This window comes from Helicoverpa armigera, chromosome 11, assembly GCF_030705265.1.
Source record: "Helicoverpa armigera isolate CAAS_96S chromosome 11, ASM3070526v1, whole genome shotgun sequence".
NCBI classification, from domain to species: domain Eukaryota; kingdom Metazoa; phylum Arthropoda; class Insecta; order Lepidoptera; family Noctuidae; genus Helicoverpa; species Helicoverpa armigera.
In genome coordinates this window covers 2,885,570-2,908,004 of record NC_087130.1, presented here as the reverse complement: position 1 = coordinate 2,908,004, position 22,435 = coordinate 2,885,570, and the positions used below count along the sequence as shown (strand labels likewise).

The 22,435-nt window shown below is 37.9% G+C and overlaps 2 protein-coding genes across 4 annotated transcripts; one reads left to right on the top strand and one right to left on the bottom strand.

Moving 5' to 3' along the window:
• Positions 1-5,443: 5,443 nt before the first annotated feature.
• LOC110371989 (probable serine/threonine-protein kinase cdc7) lies at positions 5,444-10,190 on the bottom strand. 2 transcript variants are annotated; one of them, XM_021328484.3, is made up of 3 exons: positions 9,964-10,190; positions 7,899-8,121; positions 5,444-6,070 (listed from the first exon to the last, which is right to left on the bottom strand). In XM_021328484.3, exons 1-3 carry the CDS (start codon positions 9,981-9,983, stop codon positions 5,915-5,917), a joined length of 399 nt encoding a protein of 132 aa, XP_021184159.1. In that variant the 5' UTR covers positions 9,984-10,190; the 3' UTR covers positions 5,444-5,914. The 2 variants fall into 2 exon arrangements, with proteins under 2 accessions (XP_021184159.1, XP_021184160.1); XM_021328485.3 differs by having other exon boundaries at positions 7,899-8,106; positions 9,964-10,182.
• A 494-nt stretch (positions 10,191-10,684) lies between these two features.
• On the top strand, positions 10,685-20,813 carry LOC110372007 (THO complex subunit 1). Of its 2 annotated transcripts, XM_064036796.1 has the most exons (11): positions 10,685-10,880; positions 10,959-11,639; positions 11,815-12,089; positions 12,398-12,570; positions 12,993-13,122; positions 13,395-13,480; positions 13,894-14,033; positions 15,370-15,462; positions 19,201-19,281; positions 20,231-20,282; positions 20,443-20,582. In XM_064036796.1, exons 1-10 carry the CDS (start codon positions 10,836-10,838, stop codon positions 20,279-20,281), a joined length of 1,755 nt encoding a protein of 584 aa, XP_063892866.1. In that variant the 5' UTR covers positions 10,685-10,835; the 3' UTR covers position 20,282; positions 20,443-20,582. The 2 variants fall into 2 exon arrangements, with proteins under 2 accessions (XP_063892866.1, XP_063892865.1); XM_064036795.1 differs by lacking the exon at positions 20,231-20,282 and having other exon boundaries at positions 10,686-10,880; positions 20,443-20,813.
• Positions 20,814-22,435: the final 1,622 nt, after the last annotated feature.

Sequence of the window (22,435 nt, the reverse complement as noted above, 5' to 3'; positions counted from 1 at the left end):
TAGTTACGTAATTCTCCCGACATGTGGCAGCCGGGCCGAGAGTTCGTACCTGCCGACTTTAAAATCGGCTTACAAGTCATTCATGAAGTGGCTCTTACGTTGTTACCTACAAACAGCTGTGCTACCTTATATTGTACGCTCTTATCTTGAAATAAATGTCTGAAATTCAATAGAAATTTTATTTAAAGATCGCTTTCAAGAAAATCTTTTCAAGTACTTTTTACCTACAATTCGGTGTTCAAAAGTAAAATGTTTCCAGGTTTTTTCGCCTACTGGAAATTGAAAAAGACAGAAAAACATTGAAAAGAACCGCGAACGAAAAATACAATAAACAATAATTTTTCCCAACATTACTGATTGGCTATCAATAAAGTGGTATAAAGGTAAAGCAATCAATTATGTCGGCCATTCGGCCAGTCGCGAGTACGACTCGTCACTCGCCTTCAAACCGCTTGTTCGAAACGTTCGCACTTCGTTAACGATTAATTAAATTTCGATTCGATTTCAGCGATTAAACGATGTCGGTTAGAAGCGGCCGGTGTTTGGGCGGGAATACGCCAGATTATTGGCCAATTACGATGTGAAATTGTTTTATTACTAACCAAAATGTAGGCTTTAATAAATCCTGTGGACGTGAGTTGTTATTTTGATTACCTGCAGATATATCATGTTATTTGAAACTGACAGAGTTATAGAAAACATTTTATTTTATGAAAAAGTGTAATTGAAGCTTACAAAACGATTGCGATTATTTACAATACCTAATGGGTAACAAATGAAAAAAAAATGAGGTAATCGTTATATGCCTAGGAATATTGTTACAATGTAAAAGCAAACCAATAATTGCGTTTAAAAAAGCTGACTGTCTACTGAACTAAACGGATCGTACTATGGAAATTTACTTATGAATATAGCTAATTGCTAAGGAACATTAATCGCTAAATAAAGCGTGGTGCTGGCCTCCATACGAATTACATAACATATTTCAAAAATAAAGCCGGTACGAAAGTAAATACCGTGCTTACCTACAAATATACGTTTTTGTTTTTTGGCAAATAAAATGCCGATAATTTCAGACGCCTGAAGCATTTTTAAAGGGAACTGGAATTTAAGGCATGTTAGCTAAATTGTAATTAAGGGGCGTCGCGCGCACCCGGCTGGAAGGGGTTGGTACAAGTCACCGTTTTTGGGGGAAAAGCTTTCCATTCCATTATCTAAAAGAAGGAAAAGGAAATTTACAGTTTGAGGTGAATTTGTGATTATTCGAAAGAGTTGCAGCGGCCCTGGTACACAAAGCGCTCCAAAAGGACCATGGTGGGTTTTAGAGTCAGTAAAAGTCTGACATTAGCTCACGCTGTACCCACAGTGGGACATTTGATGCTAAATTAAATAACCACAAAAAAATGTACGTATTGCATATTATGTCGTGCATGTTTAAAAATACAGTACAAACCTATTTATATTCACAAGCTTTTTTAAGTAGATAATCTAGCTGCAACAATTTTCTTTGTTCTATTTTCTTGAAAATTCAGCATTTATTTTTGCGGTTTCTCGGGTACAATAGCTGAGATTTGAGCATTGTTTCTCAGACCGCCAGAAAGGGGTCCAGAGAGTAACAATTTCATTTTCCATTCTAGTCTTGTGGCAACTGACGCCTGATTTCTACAACCTTTTTGAAACTTACTCAGTTAATCAGCTACAGGGACAGTGTGATCTTTTTGTTATTAATTCTGACTGGTTTTCCGATAAATATGCTGCAATATTCCTTACAGAAAATAAACCAATGAATTTGTAGACATAGTAATTAGGCATTGCTTACCTATATGGACGCAAACTATAGGTTTAAAATCAGTCGCGAATTTCCAAAGGTGTGTCGCCGCGAGAGAAGACTACGGCGTAGGCAATGCTACAAACAGTAGCATCGGTCAGTCGTAGCCACGTTCCACTTCACATAGCCATGTTTAAAAAGGCTCAGCTGGTATTCACCAAAGGGTAGCAAAGAAACTTGACGCCCAAACTATAGCTTCTCTCTCTAGTTCATGTCGTAACTTAGGTACCTACTGTGCTAAGTAAGGTAATGAATAGGACTGTTGATTAATCGGTGACCTCTTAAACCCTGGCTCCACCGAAGCACACACCGTCACAGTCACATACCACAAACAACAAAAAGTTGTCATGTAATCTCTTTGTGAGACTTCCAAACTCATTAGATGTTAGTAGTCTCGTCTGCGAGCTGCGGTCGCAACATAAATACGAGCTCCGAACAACAAGCCACTTTGTTTGAAGAACGACCATATACTCTATATTTCTATATGTAACTTAGACCATTTAACACAATGGAGACGCCATTGCTGGGCGCCTTTTTCCTCTCTGTCAACGGTTTGAGACCACCGGACTTCGTACCTACCTATTTACATATTCGTCAAGTTTATGGTTGAATGGGCATCATCCTCAATCTATAAAATAAAAGCTTTTAATAAAGGGATAACGTCCTTTCACCAATTATGAGGGTAACGTTGTGATCGAAAATGCACACATAGATGGCTTTAAATGTCTAAATCACTACCTATTTGTTGCGTTGCCTCGCCCCCCGCGTGAAAAAGCCCGTAGGGGCCAGTTAATACTATACAAGAATTCTTAGGGGTGGTTCCAACGTAAAATGCTCCAAGATGTGAATGCCAGAAATACACTGAAGTTGTAATAGGTACTTTGATACTTATACTTTGCACGTTGCGGTTTTATTTATGGAGTCGCAGCTTTACGACTGTTTCGCTTGCTTTACGGGGATGGAAGTTAATTGTTTCAGTAATTTCGTTAATTTTCAGAGTTAATTTTCGAATTGTTGAGTTCTGTGTGTTATAATAATATGTTCAAGTTTATGCGGCCGACATAGTCACACCCTGTAATTCTTTGCAAAGTGGATCGAGGTCATGAGCAGATGCATCACAGGATAACCATATCGAGATAAGTTCAGAAAACAAAGTAAAAAAATCAAACAAAAAAAATACTTTAAAAAATTTATTCAAATCCATAATCTGTCTGCACTGCGTCACTTAAAACGTATTTACAATAGTTTAGAACGCTAAGTACATGCGTGAATGGAATGTTGTTGAACTTTATTAATTTATTACCGGAACAAAACTGCGTACAGACGACAAACTCAACTTTACGACCAGAGTCTATCTGAGGCGTATCTAACGTCGGGTCAATCTCTAAGTACCGAGTCCAATCACACTGGCGAGAATTACAAAATGTTAAAAAAAAATGCTTGAGTAATCATGAGTCAATTTAAATGCATCGCAGTGTAACTCTCGCCAGTGTGACGAACCTTTGTCAACAGGTCATGATAAAACACAATATCTAGCCAATCCTAATTCGCAATGACACATTTACTTACACTTATAAAATAAAAATAGAAATTCATACTAACTTATTTACAATACCTAAAACATCTACATCTTTGAAAAACATTTTTTTAAAACAACGTTTCCCGCCTTCATGTCAACTTTATTTATTGCTTTGACGAAGTTATACAAATAATTTATATCACAATTTATTACAAACGCGATTACAATGTACTTTATACTGTATATGTTAATATATAAGGTTAATTTTCATTATTCATAACATTTATTTCTCACTCTATGTTTACCTGTCGTCGTGATGTGAATATTTTGTCAACATGTATAATAAGAAAACATAAATATATACGTAGTGATCAACGCTTTAACATCTACAAGAGTTATTTAATTAAAATAACAACATATTATTGCTTATTTGTAATATATGTATCTGTTATTGCTTCAAAGAAAATACGTCTCATTTAGAACAAGTCACCATGCTGAAATAAACTGCCAACGAACAAACAAGGAATGACAAATCTGACAATAGTACATGAACCGTTTACTAGAATAGCTTACAGATCTTATTAAAATTCAAGCAACCAACTGGTAAAACAATTATGACAAGAAACAAGACAAAAAATATTGAAGAAGAAGTTAGATGTAGAAAATGGCGGATAAAAAAATACATTATCTAGAATGTTCTGTCCTTTATAAGCTAATTAGCATGAAACCAGTTCTAAATGAGCTTCAAAATATTGTTAAAGAGGTTTTAAAAGAAAGTTCACATAACGAAGGGAAACCAAACACGTTACAGCATAATCTCAGGGCAGTAATGTCTCATTGCAATAATAAATGTATAATCGTTAGGATAATCTACATTCGAGAGATAAATAGTTGAAGAAGGGAGATTTTAGATTATTTTTCAGTGACAAGAAAAACCTACTAGTTATTTAAAAAGCGTTAAATGTGACAACAAAATTCTACCATCTATAACACAGCAAAATTAAATTGTAAGTACTCCTATAAACACAAAACAACTTAGAAAAATATTAAACTTTGAAGTATCTACTCGCAATGTGCGCTCTACAAGGATTTAAAGAGTTGGATATGTTACGGGTAAAGCTAGAAGGTGGAGTAAACCTAGGTTTACGCGGGTAGACTTAGTATTACCCAGGCTTCTTGGGTAAAGTCCGAATAATAAGTAAAATAAATTTTACATTCGGGGTTTACCCATGCTCACCTAGGTCTACCCAACTCTGACTGGGTAATGTTAGGTGTTGCGTAATTTTCAAGCCCGTGGCGTTACTCTAAAAAGGTTTAATTGCAAAACAGAATGTGCCACAAAGAAGTGTTCATGCAAAGCTGCAGGAAAATTGTGCAATTTTAAATGTCACAGCAGTTTATCTTGCTCAAATAAATAATTTCAATTTGAACAACACCGACCGTTATTAGTTTTTTTCTATTAAAGCTATTAAGTTTATGCTCTTCGAGCGATTACGATAGCCTGTATATGTTTTTTTTAATTATAAATGTTTAAAATGATCTTGGATTTTCATTTCACTAATTAATTACACAAATTTTTAACATTACCCAGTCAGAGTTGGGTAGACCTAGGTGAGCATGGGTAAACCCCGAATTAAAATTTATTTTACTTATTATTCGGACTTTACCCAAGAAGCTCGGGTAATACTAAGTCAACCCGGGTAAACCTAGATTTACTCCACCTTCTAGCATTACCCGTAACAGATATACTAAATAACTGTTTCTAATACTTTTAGAAGTTAAAAATCTATTTACTGTGATTTTAGAAGAAATGTGCTGGAGACAACATTCAATAGCCGATATTTTTTATAGAAGTGAGCGAAAATGTTTAAGAAGGTTGACATGCTGTGATGATCAAATGAAAGAAGGATTTAACGATAGGCAAATTGGCGGGAAAAGTGACAGATATATCGAAAGACTGATTTCAATGATGTCTCCAGTCCAAATCTCTAAGGCTATGGATACAATGTAGATAAAATCTGCTTTTAAAATACTCCTAGGCTCTTTAAACGAGCATAGTCAAGTTAAAACTGTACAATGAGACACTACACACTTCGTTTTAGAAAGACTCGTTACCATACCCACTGTTTTTTTTTCTTGTCTATAGTTTACATTTCGTCTATTTTCATAATTGACAATACATAACAACCATAAACAATCGATAGAATAGCATGCAAAATTAGAATATGTATTTCAGAAAGTATAATTTGCGTTAGTAAGAATGAAACATTAAAATCTTAAATTGTAAAACATGATTTACTGTCTAAACTTTTCAATTCACACCTTAAAAATACGAACTTAATTTTCAATTGTACAGATAACCTAAAGAAGCCAAAAATTAAATGCTGCGTCAAAAAGTGCCCATGAAGGTCCCGGCAAAAAAGATCGGTAGGTTGGTTAACTGTATTTTGGGGACTTCTAATCCTACACGGGAGCTACAACATGCATGTTTATAATTGCGAAATAAAATTGTTTTTTTTTTCCAATGGGCACAGTCGTCAAGTCGTTCACGAACGAATGGTGTGGAACTAAGACCGGTGCTTGTTGCGGTTCAGGCTCTGGACGAGGCGACGTGCCCACCACTCGTCGAGGTTGAAAGGTCTGAAGTTGGCCAGCTGACGGGGTGCAAGCACCTCTTGGTAGTATTTCGCGTCTTCGCTCCCGCGTTCTAGTTCACGAGTCACCTGGAATGAGAGAATTAGACTTAGTAAGATGGTAATGTAAAGCATAAGGGTTTTATAAAAATTATAAATGAGAAAATATGTAACTCTCGCTGTCTTTCGCCTCTCCTCTCTGTCCGTTATGATTTCATCTGTACGGTCAATATATAGGAAAATGATAATCTAGGGAAGACGTAGGGAACAAGACTGTTTTCTAGGAGGGAATAGGGCAATCAATTAACTACTGTCCATACTACAGTTTTGTGAAACAGTTTTCAGATTTCCTCAATTACCTTTTAGCATTAACCACAGGCAACTTGGTTAACAAAACTCTTTTAAAATGGGGGCACGATATGCGTAATTGGATATCAATAAATATGCGTCTTCGACCAAGATACACGATACACGAGACATGAAGCCGTAGATACTTTGCCTTGCAACACTTAAATTGAAAAGACTTGCATAACTAGAATGTGCCTACATTTTAGGCTGATATCAGTATTTGTTGGTCAAGCTGTTAAGTCTATAACACTTTGATGAGAAATTTTGGAGTATGTGGGAAGATGTTCAAACAGGGCGCTGATGAAACCGCTGCCAGAAGCTAGTGTTTTATGTAGTGTATATCCTATTTCTAATTAAACCTATAGGTTCTGAACTTCTAATGTAACTATTAAAGTGTAAATATAATTAATTCTACCTGATCAAAGACCAAATGGTAACTAATTGAACAGCAATCAATGTGAATGTGAACTAATATCAAAGAATTAATTCAATGTGAGTCTACATCTAGGCTGTATTAATTTACTGAACTATATACATATAATGCGTTATTTATTATTCGAATGGACTTTCATGTAGATGAATGCATATTTGCACAAGTTTTCTTAAAGGCCCAACTAGGCATAAAATGGACCAAAACTAGAAAATTAAAGGACCAACAAAAATGTTTTAAAGGCAGATTCCATCTGATGGATTAAGTACATAAATACTTGTTATACATACACTAATACAATATACGATAATCTGCGATAAAGATACAGCTAAGCCTATTAGATAGAAGGTTGCATCGCGCTGACCTACATAGCATGCAATTTTGTCACGTACCCGCGAATTGATGGCGCTAAACTATGCGAATTGGGCTGCGGAATTTCTTTATGGGTAAAGGGGGACAATCTATGCGGTTATTAGCAAAATATTCTTCTGAGGATCGTAGCGGAGTAGTTTTTAAACCACTAATAGAATTTCGTTATTCTTACAGCACGCTCTGTGTCCTAAAGAATTCCTGACCGAAGAAATATAGGTTAACTAGCTTCTGCCAGCGGTTTCACCCGCATCCCGTGGGAACTACTTCCCGTACCGGGATAAAAAATTGCCTATAGCCTTCCTCGATAAATGGGCTATCCAACACTGAAAAAATTTCAGTGTTAGTTAGTTCAGTATTAGCGCATTCAAACAAACAAACAAACTCTTCAGCTTTATAATATTAGTATAGATTAATAATCTTCTTTCCTTGGTGGAGGAGTCTGCCTTACGCTACTTAGCTTTTTAGTAAGTAAGCTTTTTAACTGTAGCGGACCATATTATACTGCTCTCGACATTTACATGTCAAAAATGGCAAGTCTAAACTAAACTTTTTTATGATAGGTATCCCCAAGAGATGCCCCATTTTCCGCCGGGTAAAGACTGCGCAAAATTGCCACATTTTTTGATACTCACTTCTCAGGCGGAAGATTAAAACACTGGTACTCAGCTTAGACTGGAAGCCGACCCCAACATAGTTAGGAAAAGGCTAGGCAAATGATACTCGAGGCGGAAGGAAAAACTCAATTACATACAAAGTGATATAACGTACCTTATTCCAAGAATCATAGATGTACGTAATAAGTTCATCATTCTGGTTAGTATTGATGTTGTTGTTATTATTATTGTTGTTGTTGTTTGCATGTGACGGCGGCGCCTGCGCAGGTGGGCTGAGCCGAGCCGAGTGCCCGTTCCCATTGTGTCGTTTACTTCCCCCCATATGAGGGAGGGACCTCGGTCCACTGCTAACATAGCTTGACCTGAAATTAGAAGTCCTTTGATGGGTTTTTAAAACATTAAAACCTTTTTCTTTGATGCAATACCATGCTTTGTTAGGACAATGTAGTTCTATGTTTAGAAGTAACGTTGGCGCGTGATGCGAGGCGAAAGCGGGCTATTAAAACCTATAACGATGCGTGACTATCTACGCATACTTTCTATAAGCATTTTCACTTTATTTTTAACTTTTACAGTAATTTAATTCAATATCATTGAAAATTGAGTGTAAGCCAAAAATTACTTTCCGACAAAAAACAGTATTTCGTAATAACCAAGCCCTAGGAACTATGAAAACCTGTATCTTTAAAATTTTCCTGTCATCCTGTTTTAAATTTTGGATACTGAAGGCATGACTCATGTTTGAAATACCGAAATGAAAGCAGTTACCTCATTCTCAACAGTATTTTAAACTAAGATCATTTCTGTGCATCCTTTGATCCTAGACGAAAAACCAGTGTCCAGTAATAAGATATCTATTCACACTGTGTAATAGAACCTACCGTTGATCTTGTGGCTAAAGCAATCGCTACCGCACATGTCAATTAATATTCCATGTGGTTGCACATCATTGTTACAATCAAGGTTACACATATTGGCATATAATTAACTTAGGACATTGTAGTAAAGCTCCATAGACAGATATACTAATATTATAGATCTGATTTGTTTTGCTGGAACTATTCATCCGATTTGAAAAAAATATTTAAGTGTCAAAGCATTTTTCGACAATTGCAATGAACTACTTTTTATCTGGAAGCGTGAAGGTAGTTGCCACTGGTCACGGGTGAAACTGCTGTTGGAAGCTAGCACCTGTTATCTAAAAATAATTTTGTTTTATAAAGAGATGTGCCAATGTATTGGTTTGAGGAGTCTTTTTAAAGATGATGAGGTTCTCAGTGTAATTTTGTATGTTCTTGTAAAAAGTGCATTGAAAGAGAAATGGGAGCGAAAAACATGCTGCACCAACCCAAAATATACTTTAGAACAGGGCAGGAAGAAGAAGAGGTTTGGATACCATGTCATCATGGTACTGGCAAAAAATGTGAAAGGTTCATATCTTATCAAATGATATGCCACTAATTACTAGATTTTGTCTATAAATTGAAACAAAGACCTGTGCGACTATCTTTGTTGTTGTTTTGATAAGCAAATACATTGATTATTTACAATATTATATTATGTTTCAATAGGTCACAGTTAATCAGAGACTTTGTAATAAATGTATAATAATATTAATAGATTGTAACATCAACTATTAGATGTACCCGGGTTGCGGAAGAGATTACAGTATCTGTCTCTTGTAGATATCTGAATGCTGTGGTATATACCAAGGTTACATAGCTTTGGTACAGATAAAAACACCACATCAATTTTATATGAAAAAAATATATAAGATTTTACTAGAAATGAGGTTTTATGCAAAAAATGAAACAGTTCTTTACGCATTGCCGACTTTGTATACATAACTGTGCGCAAGCGATGCGATAAGAAACGCGTGGCGCGTGATAATAATATAAATAACACCCACACAACCTCGTTACTTGTAAACATGCACCTATTCCTCATGATAATGTGTGAAATACTTGCTACTGTCACGAGCACTCACTTACCACTCGTGATCACACCTCGACAATACTATTTCGCACGCTATCATGCATTTTTACAAACAAAGCTAAACTAAAATGTGGGTTATCTTCGCATGCACCCAAAATATTCAAACAAAGACACCCAAATGTAATGACGTAGACAAAAACATATAACATATTGTTTACAAGATCCTAGATGCACAAGCCAAACGTGAAAGTAAGCGATTGCAAGCGAAAGCAAATTCTTCTTACCTCATATTATTACGATCCATGTTTCCAAACACTGTGCTCTACGCTCCTTCGGGAATATCCTAACAATAATTACTAAGTACACTAAGCTATTCTAGTCTTACACTTTAACACATTTCTAAACAAAGGATCGTGTAAAAAATCTGTAAATAATAATAAAATTCTAAAGATAAATAGACAGGACGCCACACAACACGACGACACACATCTGTCAAAAATAGTAGCTATCAGCTGCATTTCCGTACATTGAACTCGATCTACGATTGGCTATTGGATGCCCTAGCGAATATTTAGCCAATAGCAGTGAGATGTTTAGATTGCGCATATTCCTTGGATCCAATAAGGCGGGAAAAGCTATAATAAGTGTTGTATGTATAGAAACTAGAACATAAAATCGATTTCACTTTGTTGTAGTTAGTAAAAATAGAATATTAAGATAGTTTCATTCAGTTCATTTAATAGGTGCATGAGAGACATAGCATATAACTCGTGATAAAAGACGTATCTGAAGTAATTTCTTACCTTTTAGAAAGGAATAAATTCTGTGTAGAAAATATGTGTGTAGTTTTTAATCCCAGTCGTAGGTTTGGTTATCATTATTGATTAATTGAAAACTATTTATGCACTTCAGTTATTCAGCTATATCTTTCACCCCTTTCACATAGTTAAAATTATTGCGTATATTAGTCGATTAGTAAATGGTGTTTAGAAACGTTTTTGACAGGTCGATAGCTCTCAAGAGCATCCTCCGACCACATCACTATTTTCGCTTCGCTCGAACAATACAAAAATACAAATTATAAACAAAAATATCTATCTTTTATTACAGATGATAACTTAAAACGTTCAAATCTTGAAACAATTAAACATACAAGATGTCAGACAAATTAGGATTTGAAGATCTTCGGAACAAATACAAGGTACATTTCTAACCTCTTAGGTTGCGAGTTTTTAACAAGTAAATTGTTTTTACTGATGCTTACTACGCGTTCTTACAGGATGTGCTGTCTAAGGCCTTTACGACCAACAATATCGATTTGCTCGATTCATTTACTAAGAATACAAATGAGACTGACAGGAAAGCGGCGATGGACCAAGCATTCAGGGACAAGCTCTTGGAACTGTTGATTGAAGAGCCGGACACATTGGAAAACTACGTTTCCTTCTGTATAGAGTCATGTCGACGACAGATGGTCACTCCTACAATGCCTGTAGTGCTACTAGGTGACATTTTTGACGCCCTAACACTGAACAAATGTGAAAAGATGTTCTCATACGTAGAAAATGGTGTGAACACATGGAAAGAGGAATTATTCTTCGTAGCTTGTAAGAACAATCTGTTAAGAATGTGCAATGATCTCTTAAGGCGATTATCTAGGTCCCAAAACACAGTTTTCTGTGGTCGGATCTTGCTGTTTCTAGCTAAGTTTTTCCCATTTTCTGAACGTTCGGGACTGAACATTGTTTCGGAGTTCAATCTTGAAAATGTCACAGAGTTTGGTGGTGACAGTTCCAGTACTCTAAAAGATTCTCTAGATGAAGAAATGGTGGTGGACAATAATGAGAAAACTAAACTGAATATTGATTATAACTTGTACTGTAGGTTTTGGAGTCTACAAGACTTTTTCAGAAATCCTAACAATTGTTATAACAAATTACAGTGGAAGACTTTTGTTGCGGTAAGTAGATTCTTAAAACAATTATTTTAATTAATATTTTGTAGGTTTTTACTTATGATAAAAAATCATATTATATATCTATGTCAATGTTTACAAAATACAGACATTTTAAGATTAAAATTTTTTAATAACCATCAACAAATCTAAAACATAATTACAAAACTATCTTTTCCAGCATTCCGGCAGTGTGCTATCAGCATTTTCTTCATACAAGCTAGAAACAGTAGAACTACAGAAATCCAAACTAAACTTACTGAAACCAGTTAAGACCGTAGCTACCGATGTTGAGATGAAGGACTCGGAAACCAACGAACCTCATTACTTTGCAAAGTTCCTGACAAATCAGAAGTTGTTAGAACTTCAGCTGTCTGATTCTAACTTTAGGAGATGTGTGCTTGTACAGTTTCTTATACTGTTCCAGTATTTGACGTCTACGGTTAAGTTTAAAATGTGTGTACTTTTTTATGTTAAAACTATGTTTTGTTATTTCGAATGTTTTTGACTAGTCTTGAAAAAACTTGATTTTCATATACAGTTACATGTTTATAAAAAAGTGCCTAAAACAGTTCTACTGCACCATATTAACTTTTGCAAGAAGGCTGGAGAGATAACTTTTGTGAGGTTTTATGGCCTAAATAGGTCAGTCTAAAAGTGTATGCATACCATTTTTTATAAGGATAACAACAAGATAAAAGCGTGTATATAAGCCGTAAAATCAATCACAATAGTTCGCACCAATAAGTTTATAATGGTTTCAGGGAACTCCAAGAGCTGAAATCTGACCAAGTGGACTGGGTGAAGGAGACCACAACCTTGGTATACAAACTGCTTGGAGAAACACCGCCGCATGGCAAGCAGTTTGCTGAGTGCGTCCAACATATACTGAAGAGAGAGGAACACTGGAATAGCTGGAAAAATGATGGGTGTCCTGGTAAGACATTTAATAAAAAAAATACAAGAAAAATATGTCAGGCTTTTATCAGTGCCTGTCAAGGCCATTACATAAAAATACTCTTCACAAACACAGCTCATACATATGCAAAAATGTAATAATAATATTCTTCCCGTTCCCTGCAGTTTCACCCATGTCACGGAAGAACCATTTTCTGCAATTGGGTAAAAAGAAGGCTATGTCCATTAACAGGCTCTAGCTAGACAAACAGAGTTATTGTCTTCAACAATTAAGATTTATCTCTATGTGAAATATTTAAGTATGTTATTTTAAAATTTCACCCACATAAGAGCCCGCATATATGTTAAACCAAAACCTTAGCGACTTATCTGAGTGGCCAGGTAAAAATTAAATAATGTAAAAAAATCAAGTAAAATTAAAACTTATCTGTTTTACTATAGAATTTCAGAAGCCCAAGCCCCCAGTTCAAGTGGACTCGACAGATGAAGTGAAAAAGTCGAGAAAACGTCGCCGTCCTGTGGGAGACATTATCAAGGAGTATGAGGCGCAAAGTAAATCTTATATGGGGAAGTAAGTATTACTTGTTACAAAAAATAATAAATATTTAATACCTGTCAGTATAGGTTGGTTTGAAGTAAGATGGAATATGGACATTAATTTTAGATCCACAACAAGCATTCAAAAACTACATTCCATTAGCCATTCAAGCAAGTATCCTTTATACACACATCTAAAAAAATCCATTCTTTCTAGCCACATTGACTTTCACACTATCTTCATAATAAGTAAATGAGTAGTAAATAAAACACTTGTTTACTAAAATTCATTATTTTATTTTCCAGCAATGAACTGACAAAGCTATGGAATTTGTGTCCTGATAATCTTGCTGCTTGCCGAACGAAAGAAAGGGACTTCATGCCTTCCTTAGGTATGTAACATGAACATTAGCTTAATTCAAGTAATATTTTTACATGTTTATTGCTCTCAAAAACTTGCATCCAAATGAGGAGAGCCATTTTAGAGCTGTATACATGTTTGTAAGGGCAAGTTGCTGCATTCATTTTGCAGATAATTCTATTACTTTTGTGTTTTTAACTGTTACCAAGTACTATAAACGCAGTTGGGGTACCTCCTAAATAGATGATAAGGCAAGACCTAAATATAAAGTAGGCAAGAAGTAATCTATGAAAAAAAATCTGCAGTGTTCCATAAGTCGAACTGTCCTCTCTAACTGTGATTTTTCAACTTTTCTCCATCTTTTTAGTTTGTTAATTGTCATTTTTATTTTAACGCTTTTAATTTGGTATGTTTGTAAAGCTCATGATAAACTTTATTGTGTAGAGTCGTACATGGTGGGCGGGGTATCTACCTCGGCGGGTTGGGGCTGGCGAGCGCTGCGCCTGCTGGCGCGACGCTCGCCGCACTTCTTCGTGCACACCAACAACCCCATCGGCCGCCTGCCCGACTACCTCACTGCCATGGTGAGTACACTACCTGCACCAACAACCCCATCGGCCGCCTGCCCGACTACCTCACTGCCATGGTGAGTACACTACCTGCACCAACAACCCCATCGGCCGCCTGCCCGACTACCTCACTGCCATGGTGAGTACACTACCTGCACCAACAACCCCATCGGCCGCCTGCCCGACTACCTCACTGCCATGGTGAGTACACTACCTGCACCAACAACCCCATCGGCCGCCTGCCCGACTACCTCACTGCCATGGTGAGTACACTACCTGCACCAACAACCCCATCGGCCGCCTGCCCGACTACCTCACTGCCATGGTGAGTACACTACCTGCACCAACAACCCCATCGGCCGCCTGCCCGACTACCTCACTGCCATGGTGAGTACACTACCTGCACCAACAACCCCATCGGCCGCCTGCCCGACTACCTCACTGCCATGGTACGCACCACCCATGCACCCCATGGCCGCCTGCCCGACTACCTCACTGCCATGGTGAGTACACTACCCGCACCAGCAACCCCATCGGCCGCCTGCCCGACTACCTCACTGCTATGGTGAGTACACTACCCGCACCAACAACCCCATCGGCCGCCTGCCCGACTACCTCACTGCCATGGTGAGTACACTACCCGCACCAACAACCCCATCGGCCGCCTGCCCGACTACCTCACTGCCATGGTGAGTACACTACCCGCACCAGCAACCCCATCGGCCGCCTGCCCGACTACCTCACTGCCATGGTGAGTTACCAATCAATTTTTATTTATATCTCATTATTAAATACATACATTGGTAACATTTGCATTAAACATACAGACTGGTGTCTGATGTGGGTTAATCCTGTATTACAGCTTACAGAACACCAGGCTTAACCTCCGTTGAAGCAAAAATCTTAAAACTATTGAGATCATTAATGAGAAAAAAAATTATTTAGGAATTAAATTGAAATTACATGTTTAATCAACTAAACTCGCTAATTTATTAAGACCCAAGTTCACCGACGATATAAATTAAGTTTTAAAAAATTATATACAATATGTATTAAAATTACCACCTATCCCATGCAGGTATTGTTAGGTATATACAATACCTAATTATATTAGTATCAACAAATACAGGCTAAACTTAAAAAAAAATACCCCCTAAATAAAATTATTTTGCAAAAGGAACAACTTACATGGACTGGCAATACAGAGGAACGGCGACGACATGAGAAGGACGGATAACATCGATCATAAGGTTCTAACAAAATCCGCCGTCCGTCATACCGCCGAAAATGGTGGAAAACTTGAAAAAAAAAATTATTAACTTTAAACTTATCAAAATAATGTCTCTTCCAGGTTGAGCGAGTGACTCGCGAGGTGGCGGCGAGCGCGGCGGCGACCGCCAACGGCGAGTCTTCTAAGAACCACAACGATAAAGCTGCTAAAGCGGTAACATTATACATATTATTGTATCTATAGGTACTAGGGCATGCAATACCGGTTAACCGGTTTCGTTTTTACCGGTAAATCGCCCATTTTTGCGAGTTTTAAATTACCGGTAAAAAGAATATGAAACCGGTAATTTACCGGTTTTTACGTTTTTCTGATAAAATATAGGAATTGTTCATTTAACGTCAAATCTTTGTTATGTAGCCTGAATATAATGTAATGTTGCATACATTACGTATTGTAAGAGTGTTAAAGTCAGTGGCGTAACTAGGGGGTGCCAGCGGTGCCCAGGCACAGGGCGCAGACCCTGGAGGGGCGCAGAAATGACCAGACCAGTATCTAGTTTTGTTTCATGTATGGTAGTTAGTAGGTACATTTTGTTTTATTGCGAATATGGTGTAGACGCGCCCTCTGTACTATCTATATCTATATGGCATTTTTCAAGCGATCTTGAAACAACAACACTTGTAAAGCTGGTTTTATATTTGCCTGATGTTTATAAATTGTAGCCAGTAGCGGCTTTAGGGTAGAGCGCGGTTGGGCGACGGCCCAGAGCGCCGGACATAAGGGGCGCCGCAGGCGCCCCCAACCAATCCTTGATCAGAATTTTACTCCTATTTTTGTTTTAATTTTCATCAAAGATCGCAGCTTACAAGAACTGTATCCAAATGTAGGTATGGATAGCATCAGGGCCGCCTTAACCTATGGTGCAGGGTGTGCGAATAACCCGGGCGCCGCGGGCTCAGGGGCGCCGCGGTACGCTCCTGGACCAAGAAATTTCAATTAAATTAATGTATTGTCATACAATGCCGGGCGCGTTAGATACACTACTTTTATGTCCCAAAACTCAAAAATTTTCGCGCTCGCTTCGCTCGCGGTTTCTTTACACTTACGTTTTTTTCACATGTAGCTTACTTTGAATTTAATGTCCCAATACTCAAAAAAATTCGCGCTCATTTCGCTCGCGGCTTCTTCACTTCACAGTCGCCTTTTATTATATATGTTAAGGACTTTTAGTGATCCAAATCTCAAAAAAGCTTTTTCGGGCTTGCTTCACTTTATAGTTGTTTTTATTTTTGAACATTTTTTTGTCTACCCTAGCAAAAAGGTAGCGTCGTTTTTAAGTCCTTTTATTAATTAGAAAGTAACTTCTAGTTTCTATTTATGGTACTACTTTAAGTCCCAAAATTTTAATTCATAGGCGCCAACACCAACAAAGAGTTATCTACGTTTGGGCAATATTTTAGGTCATTTTTGTTTTGAGTTCTAAAATATAACAAAAAATTTCGCGCTCGCTTCGCTCGCGCGTTCAGGACCTGTGTTCCCGTGTTTTTGCATTCACCAACCAGCAATAACTTATGTACGATTGGGCTACATTTTAGGTAATTTTTGCTTGGACTTGTGAACTATGAAAAAATAATTCGCGCTCGCTTCGCTCGCGCAATCGGTAACTACATATATTGTATCTCTGTTTTTCGTATGGGTTTGAATTGCAGTTGGGGGCGCGCTAGTGTGCTAGTGCGTAACGTGTTGTGTTGTGATGGCTTATGTATGGAACCGATACAGTTCTGACGCGTCACGTCACGACACATCAGACAAATATAAATCCACCTTGTCTTGCTCGCAATATTACATACACAAACAAAAGTAGGTACCTATACCGTAACTATGAGACAATTTCTGTCTATATTCATTTGGAGGGCGCCACTTCTAACTTAGAAGTTCTAAGCAAATCTGTCAATCTAGCTGAGGAGATGTACATATAGTTCACGTTACGCTATCATTGCTGTCAGCCACATTCATTGGTCCTCCCTTTATCTTTGATTTTATTCATTAACTACGTGCGGCGTTACTGACGCACTAGCGTGCGAGAGATAGATTTTGAATAAACAATTTTTATCTTAAAGAAATCTACTAAGTACCTATACCTTCGTAAACAAAAAATAGATAGATTTATTTTTATGCACATTTGTCCACTTTATTGTCAGAGCCTGGTTACAGCATTTTTCAAGGGCGCAGTTTTGAAAGCTCGCACCGGGCACATAAAAGGCTAGTTACGGCACTGGTTAAAGTTGGTGTTTTTTCGGAAAGTAAACTTGTGTGTCCTTAACTATCTCTAGGTTAGATACAAATCTTCTTTCTCATCTTAATTTATAAAATCTAAACAAATTGTATTCATTCGGTTATTCTGTTTTTCCTCATAGCTGTCAGCTCATACTAGGCACAAAGTAGCTAATGCTTATTTTACCTACTCTATGACCTTACTGAGCAAGAGCTTTTACTTCACCAACTTGCGGACAGCTCTGAGGACACGGTGGAGCACACAGTCCAGGTGTGCACTGCTTGGGAAGGGTACCGCCGTGTTGTCGTCGAGGCAATAGGCAGCGGCGACCTTTCGCGTCCTTCCCTGGTTCAAGCCATGGTCCGGAGCTTGAGGGAATGAGAAGCCGTCGTCTCCTTCTGGAAGCAGTCATGCTCGAGAAGGAGACGGCGGAGCTACTGCGAGTAGCACCTCTCATCCCAGCCGCTGTAGTGGACCAGGAAGACACCACGGGCGCCAAGGGTCGAGAGACGACTCCCGGCTACCATAGGCGTCGGTCTGTGGGCTTTGAGTTCGGGTGGCTCATCGTTCCACCATCTGCATTGACAACAGACCCGTGTCAGCGGCGCGCGTTGTTCCACGGGCTCCTCAGGGAGATGTCAGCAAACCCAGTGGGGCCCAGCAGGGCCAAGGCCTGCCGGGGCTGCGGGATTGTTCGAAAGAGTTACCGCGACCCTGGTCCATAAAACGTCATTTGATGATTTAACATAAAAAAGGGCTTTCACCTCAATTATTTTTTTTATTTTTTTTCGGTAATTCTTAACGTTTATCCCATCTTATGACGGGGTCGGCTTTCCGTATTTTCCTTCTTCCACTTCGCTCTATCCTCCTGAATAGACGTCTTCCTCTTCGAGTTCGCAGATTTTCATGTCATTCATACGACACTCAACCACTTCGGTTTCGGCCTGCCTTTGCGCCTTTGACAGGGTATATTGAGATTGAGTATCAGATTCACACTACCGATGTCCTCAGGTGTCACTCCTTTTTACATGTCCGTACCATCGCAGCCGTTTCTCTTGCATTTTGTCGGCGACATCGCGTACGCATGGTACTGACATGTTTTTTGTTACGGTCCACTTCACCAAAAACGTTTACCACCTTTATACTTTGCATATTTATTTAGTTTTTGCTTTAAGACTACCCAATCTTATTGTTACAATATCCGCATTTAAAAAAAAAATACTTAAATTACCGTTTTACCGGTTTACCGGTAAAAATATTTTTATTACCGATTTTTTACCGGTAATTTTCGTTTTACCGAAATTGCATGCCCTAATAGGTACTAAAGTCTATACTGCATCGGAAACCAAGTAAGTGTCAGTCCTCCTTCCGATCTCTCTCCGGTCGTGTCGGATTGCCGTCCCATCGGGTTATGAGTGCAGCTGTGTCTGCGCAAATGCTCGTGGAGTATAATATGTCTTGCGCAGCTGGCTGATCTCCTTATATGAGAGCAGCCGTAACCGAAATCGGCCTGTGACGCCATAACAGTATAATAATAAAAATATTTTTTTTTTGTTTGTTTCCTAATGGCTCCGAAACTACAGGGTGTTGAAAGCCAATCTGAATAACTATTTCATAAGGATTGTTAGGTACCTTCTGTAAGAGGTCAATCAATTTAACATTTATTGATTTTATAGGAAAACGCCGAGGAAGAGATTACAGAGGAACAAATGGAAGCCGACCTTATAAAAGAAGGAGATGCTAATGATATCGAACAGGTATTTATTAATTATTTAGCTATGTATATTTGACATTCTTTCTTTGTACTCTCCGAAATCAGGCATGGCGAATGAACGAAAGTAAACACCTAGTCCGTTTTTAGATAACCCTAAAATAATAGTCGTAGTTTTTCTCCCACAAGCAAAATAATAACGGAGATGTTTGAATTTTGTGCTATTCCCAAGCTTATGTTTTGTAACTCAAATCACAATTTTTTACCTTGTCATCAAGCGTATTTGTCATGTATTTTACCATAAAACATGTACGGACTTTTAATATAAGCTATTATGACCACTACTTTTAATATAGGTAATCATAGTAATGTCACAATATAAAGTATGACAAATTAATCAACCCTACAGTACCAATTTTTATCCCTTACTAGCTGATCCCGCGAACTTCGTATCGTTTAAACCTTCCCTGGACCTCTACAAAAATTATATAACCAAAAAAAAACAAATCGATCCAGCCATTCTCGAGTTTATGTATAAGAGAATTACACGCCTTTAATTCGGCTTTGTAGAATCATTAGTGCCCTTATAACCTAGCTATCATCATTCTCATTCGGCTTGCTGCAGGCTTCATATCAGCTTTCGAGCCCCGTGATAAACACACTGACGACCATTGTCCAAAATTAGTTTTCAAATTTGTCATAACACATGATGTGAGGTTTTCCAATTCATGCCCAGTTTTCATAATCTGCCAAACATTACTTTTAAAAAGTATCTATAATCATTTTAAGTGCCAGGCTTAGACCATGGTCTTTGTTCGGTAATAAAACGTTAAAATAATTTGCCAAAAAGACACCCTCACTTATCAAAACTTAAAATTTAAGAAATTCTAGCCTAAAATCCTTTGAAAATTGAGGCGGAGAAGTCATAAAACAGCGACTCCCACTCCTTTTAGTTATATCCAATAGCTTTTCACTTTCATTACTTTTCACACAAGCACGCCACTTGGAGCCCTGCGGTAGTCCCGCATAAGGCCCTGCGCCGATAAGGTCAGTGTATGTCTTTGCTCATGCATTGCTCATATATTGACCATTTTTTTAGTAGCTGCTTGCAATTTCCACAGGAACACCCCAATCCCGGATTTTTAAGGGACTTTTTACCTTAAAACCGGGTGAAAATAAACCCATTTTGAGTATTTTTTTCTTATAGGTGCCAGATTCTACTCATGCGGGCGAAGAGGATTACGACAAAACGTCTCGTTCTCGCGTCACAATGATTTCCCCTGCACAACTCGAAGCATTATCCTCCAAACTGACTGATTGGAAGAAGTTAGCCGCTAAACTTAGCTACAAACCTGATGAAATACAGTTTTTCGAAACTGAAAATGCCACAGATGCTGCCAGAGCGAAAAATATGCTCCAACTATGGTTCGATGATGATGAAGACGCGTCTGTGGAAAACCTTCTATACATTATGGAGGGTTTAAAGATGGCGGAGGCGTGCGAAGTACTGAAAAGCGCCAAATGACATCCGCTAAAACGTAGCTGTAAGAGAAAGATAATAAAGTTTAATTTGGAATACTTTTTTCGTTTTATTTTGTTACTAGCCAAAAATATTTGGACACAGGTACATTATTATAAATTCTCAAGGAATCTAATTTGTTTTGAGAAAGTATGTCATGGTACCAATACATCATTAATACCTGACCTACCACAGGATGTCCATTTTGGCAAATTATGGAAATCATATTGTAATTGATGATTCTTTGTTAAGATCGACCTGTATTCAAATAGACACATAAGTAGAGTAGGTTATGGAAATGGAGATGGGTTTCTACAGTTTTATAAGGTTTTAGAAAACTTTGACTTAAATGACTGTGTCTAAACAGGAACTATAAGAATCCACTAATACCCAACTTTGTACACTGAGCTTAAAAATATACTTCTCAACCATAAGCTAAATATTTATTTACCTACTACTCCAAGGAAGCTTCTGAAATATTATCCACAAAATAAACACCATAAGTTATTAAAACCCTATTTCCTCATGATTTGTCTATCATCATCTTGCTACCTCTGTTGCTCAAACGAGTCAGTTTATTATATTAAGAATATTTTTCTACGGTAACGCATCCCGCAATGATTTATAAAATCGTTCAACAATGTCGGCCGCTCCGAAATTATAACTTGCACGCATTTCCTCATCCCGACTGACTCACGATGTGCCCAAAACAGAACTTATTACTTACAATTTTGCCTATACTACCGTGTCAGATATAAATAGATCTTATGTCAGTGGAATAGGGTCGTCGCCAGTGGCACGTGTAAGTTTGCAACACTCCATCGGTCCCAATCTAACCGGAGCCATCGCGTCTCCCTCTTTTCCTTGATTTCGAGATGGAAATGAAGAAGTGTTCATGTAGGAGGAGGCCAACGTACTCTAGCCAAGTTTTACCGCCGCTGCGGTGTTTACAGAATCGCGGAATAGTCGTTGCACCGAAATTAGTTCGAAACGAATGCGTCAATGGGCAGTCGAGACACGGTTGGTGTTGCGCGCGCGGTCGATCCTAAAATATTTATATTTTTATGATTCGATACGCGACTAGAGAATTTTATATTAAAAATATATCGGGGTAGAGTTGGGCGCCGCTGTGACGTGCGTTTGCGCAAGGGTGGCGCATCGCTGTGGAAAGGATACTGTGATGTGTTCGGATAAAACTGTAAGTAGTTTATGTTGTGATTCTGTGTTTTATTGTTGTGGATATTCCAATATTACGAAAATTTTGTGAGGAATGACTTAAATTGTAGAGGTGGGTTACGCCCCACGATGGGACAGCTCAAAAATTGTATTTCCCAGCGAATATAGAAAATATCTGCAGAATTGAGTAGGCACATAAATTCCCTCTGCAAAGACAGGGTCATTAATTCTACGTGACAAACTATCTAGAGCTGCTCACTGCTTTTTTAACATCATTTATTTTTGTTGAAACAGCAAATAAATCATATCGGTCGCTATAACTCAACTGAAATAAAGCTCCGAAATGGTTATTTCTGTCTGTTTCAGCACTTTCAGTAGGCATGCAGGCTATAAACTTTTATGACGATGTGATCTCACTAAATACATAATGTAACTTTTTATTTTTTTATATAGGTATACGATCATTTTCATACCCGCCTGCATGGTTGTCTTGGCCAGATTTTAA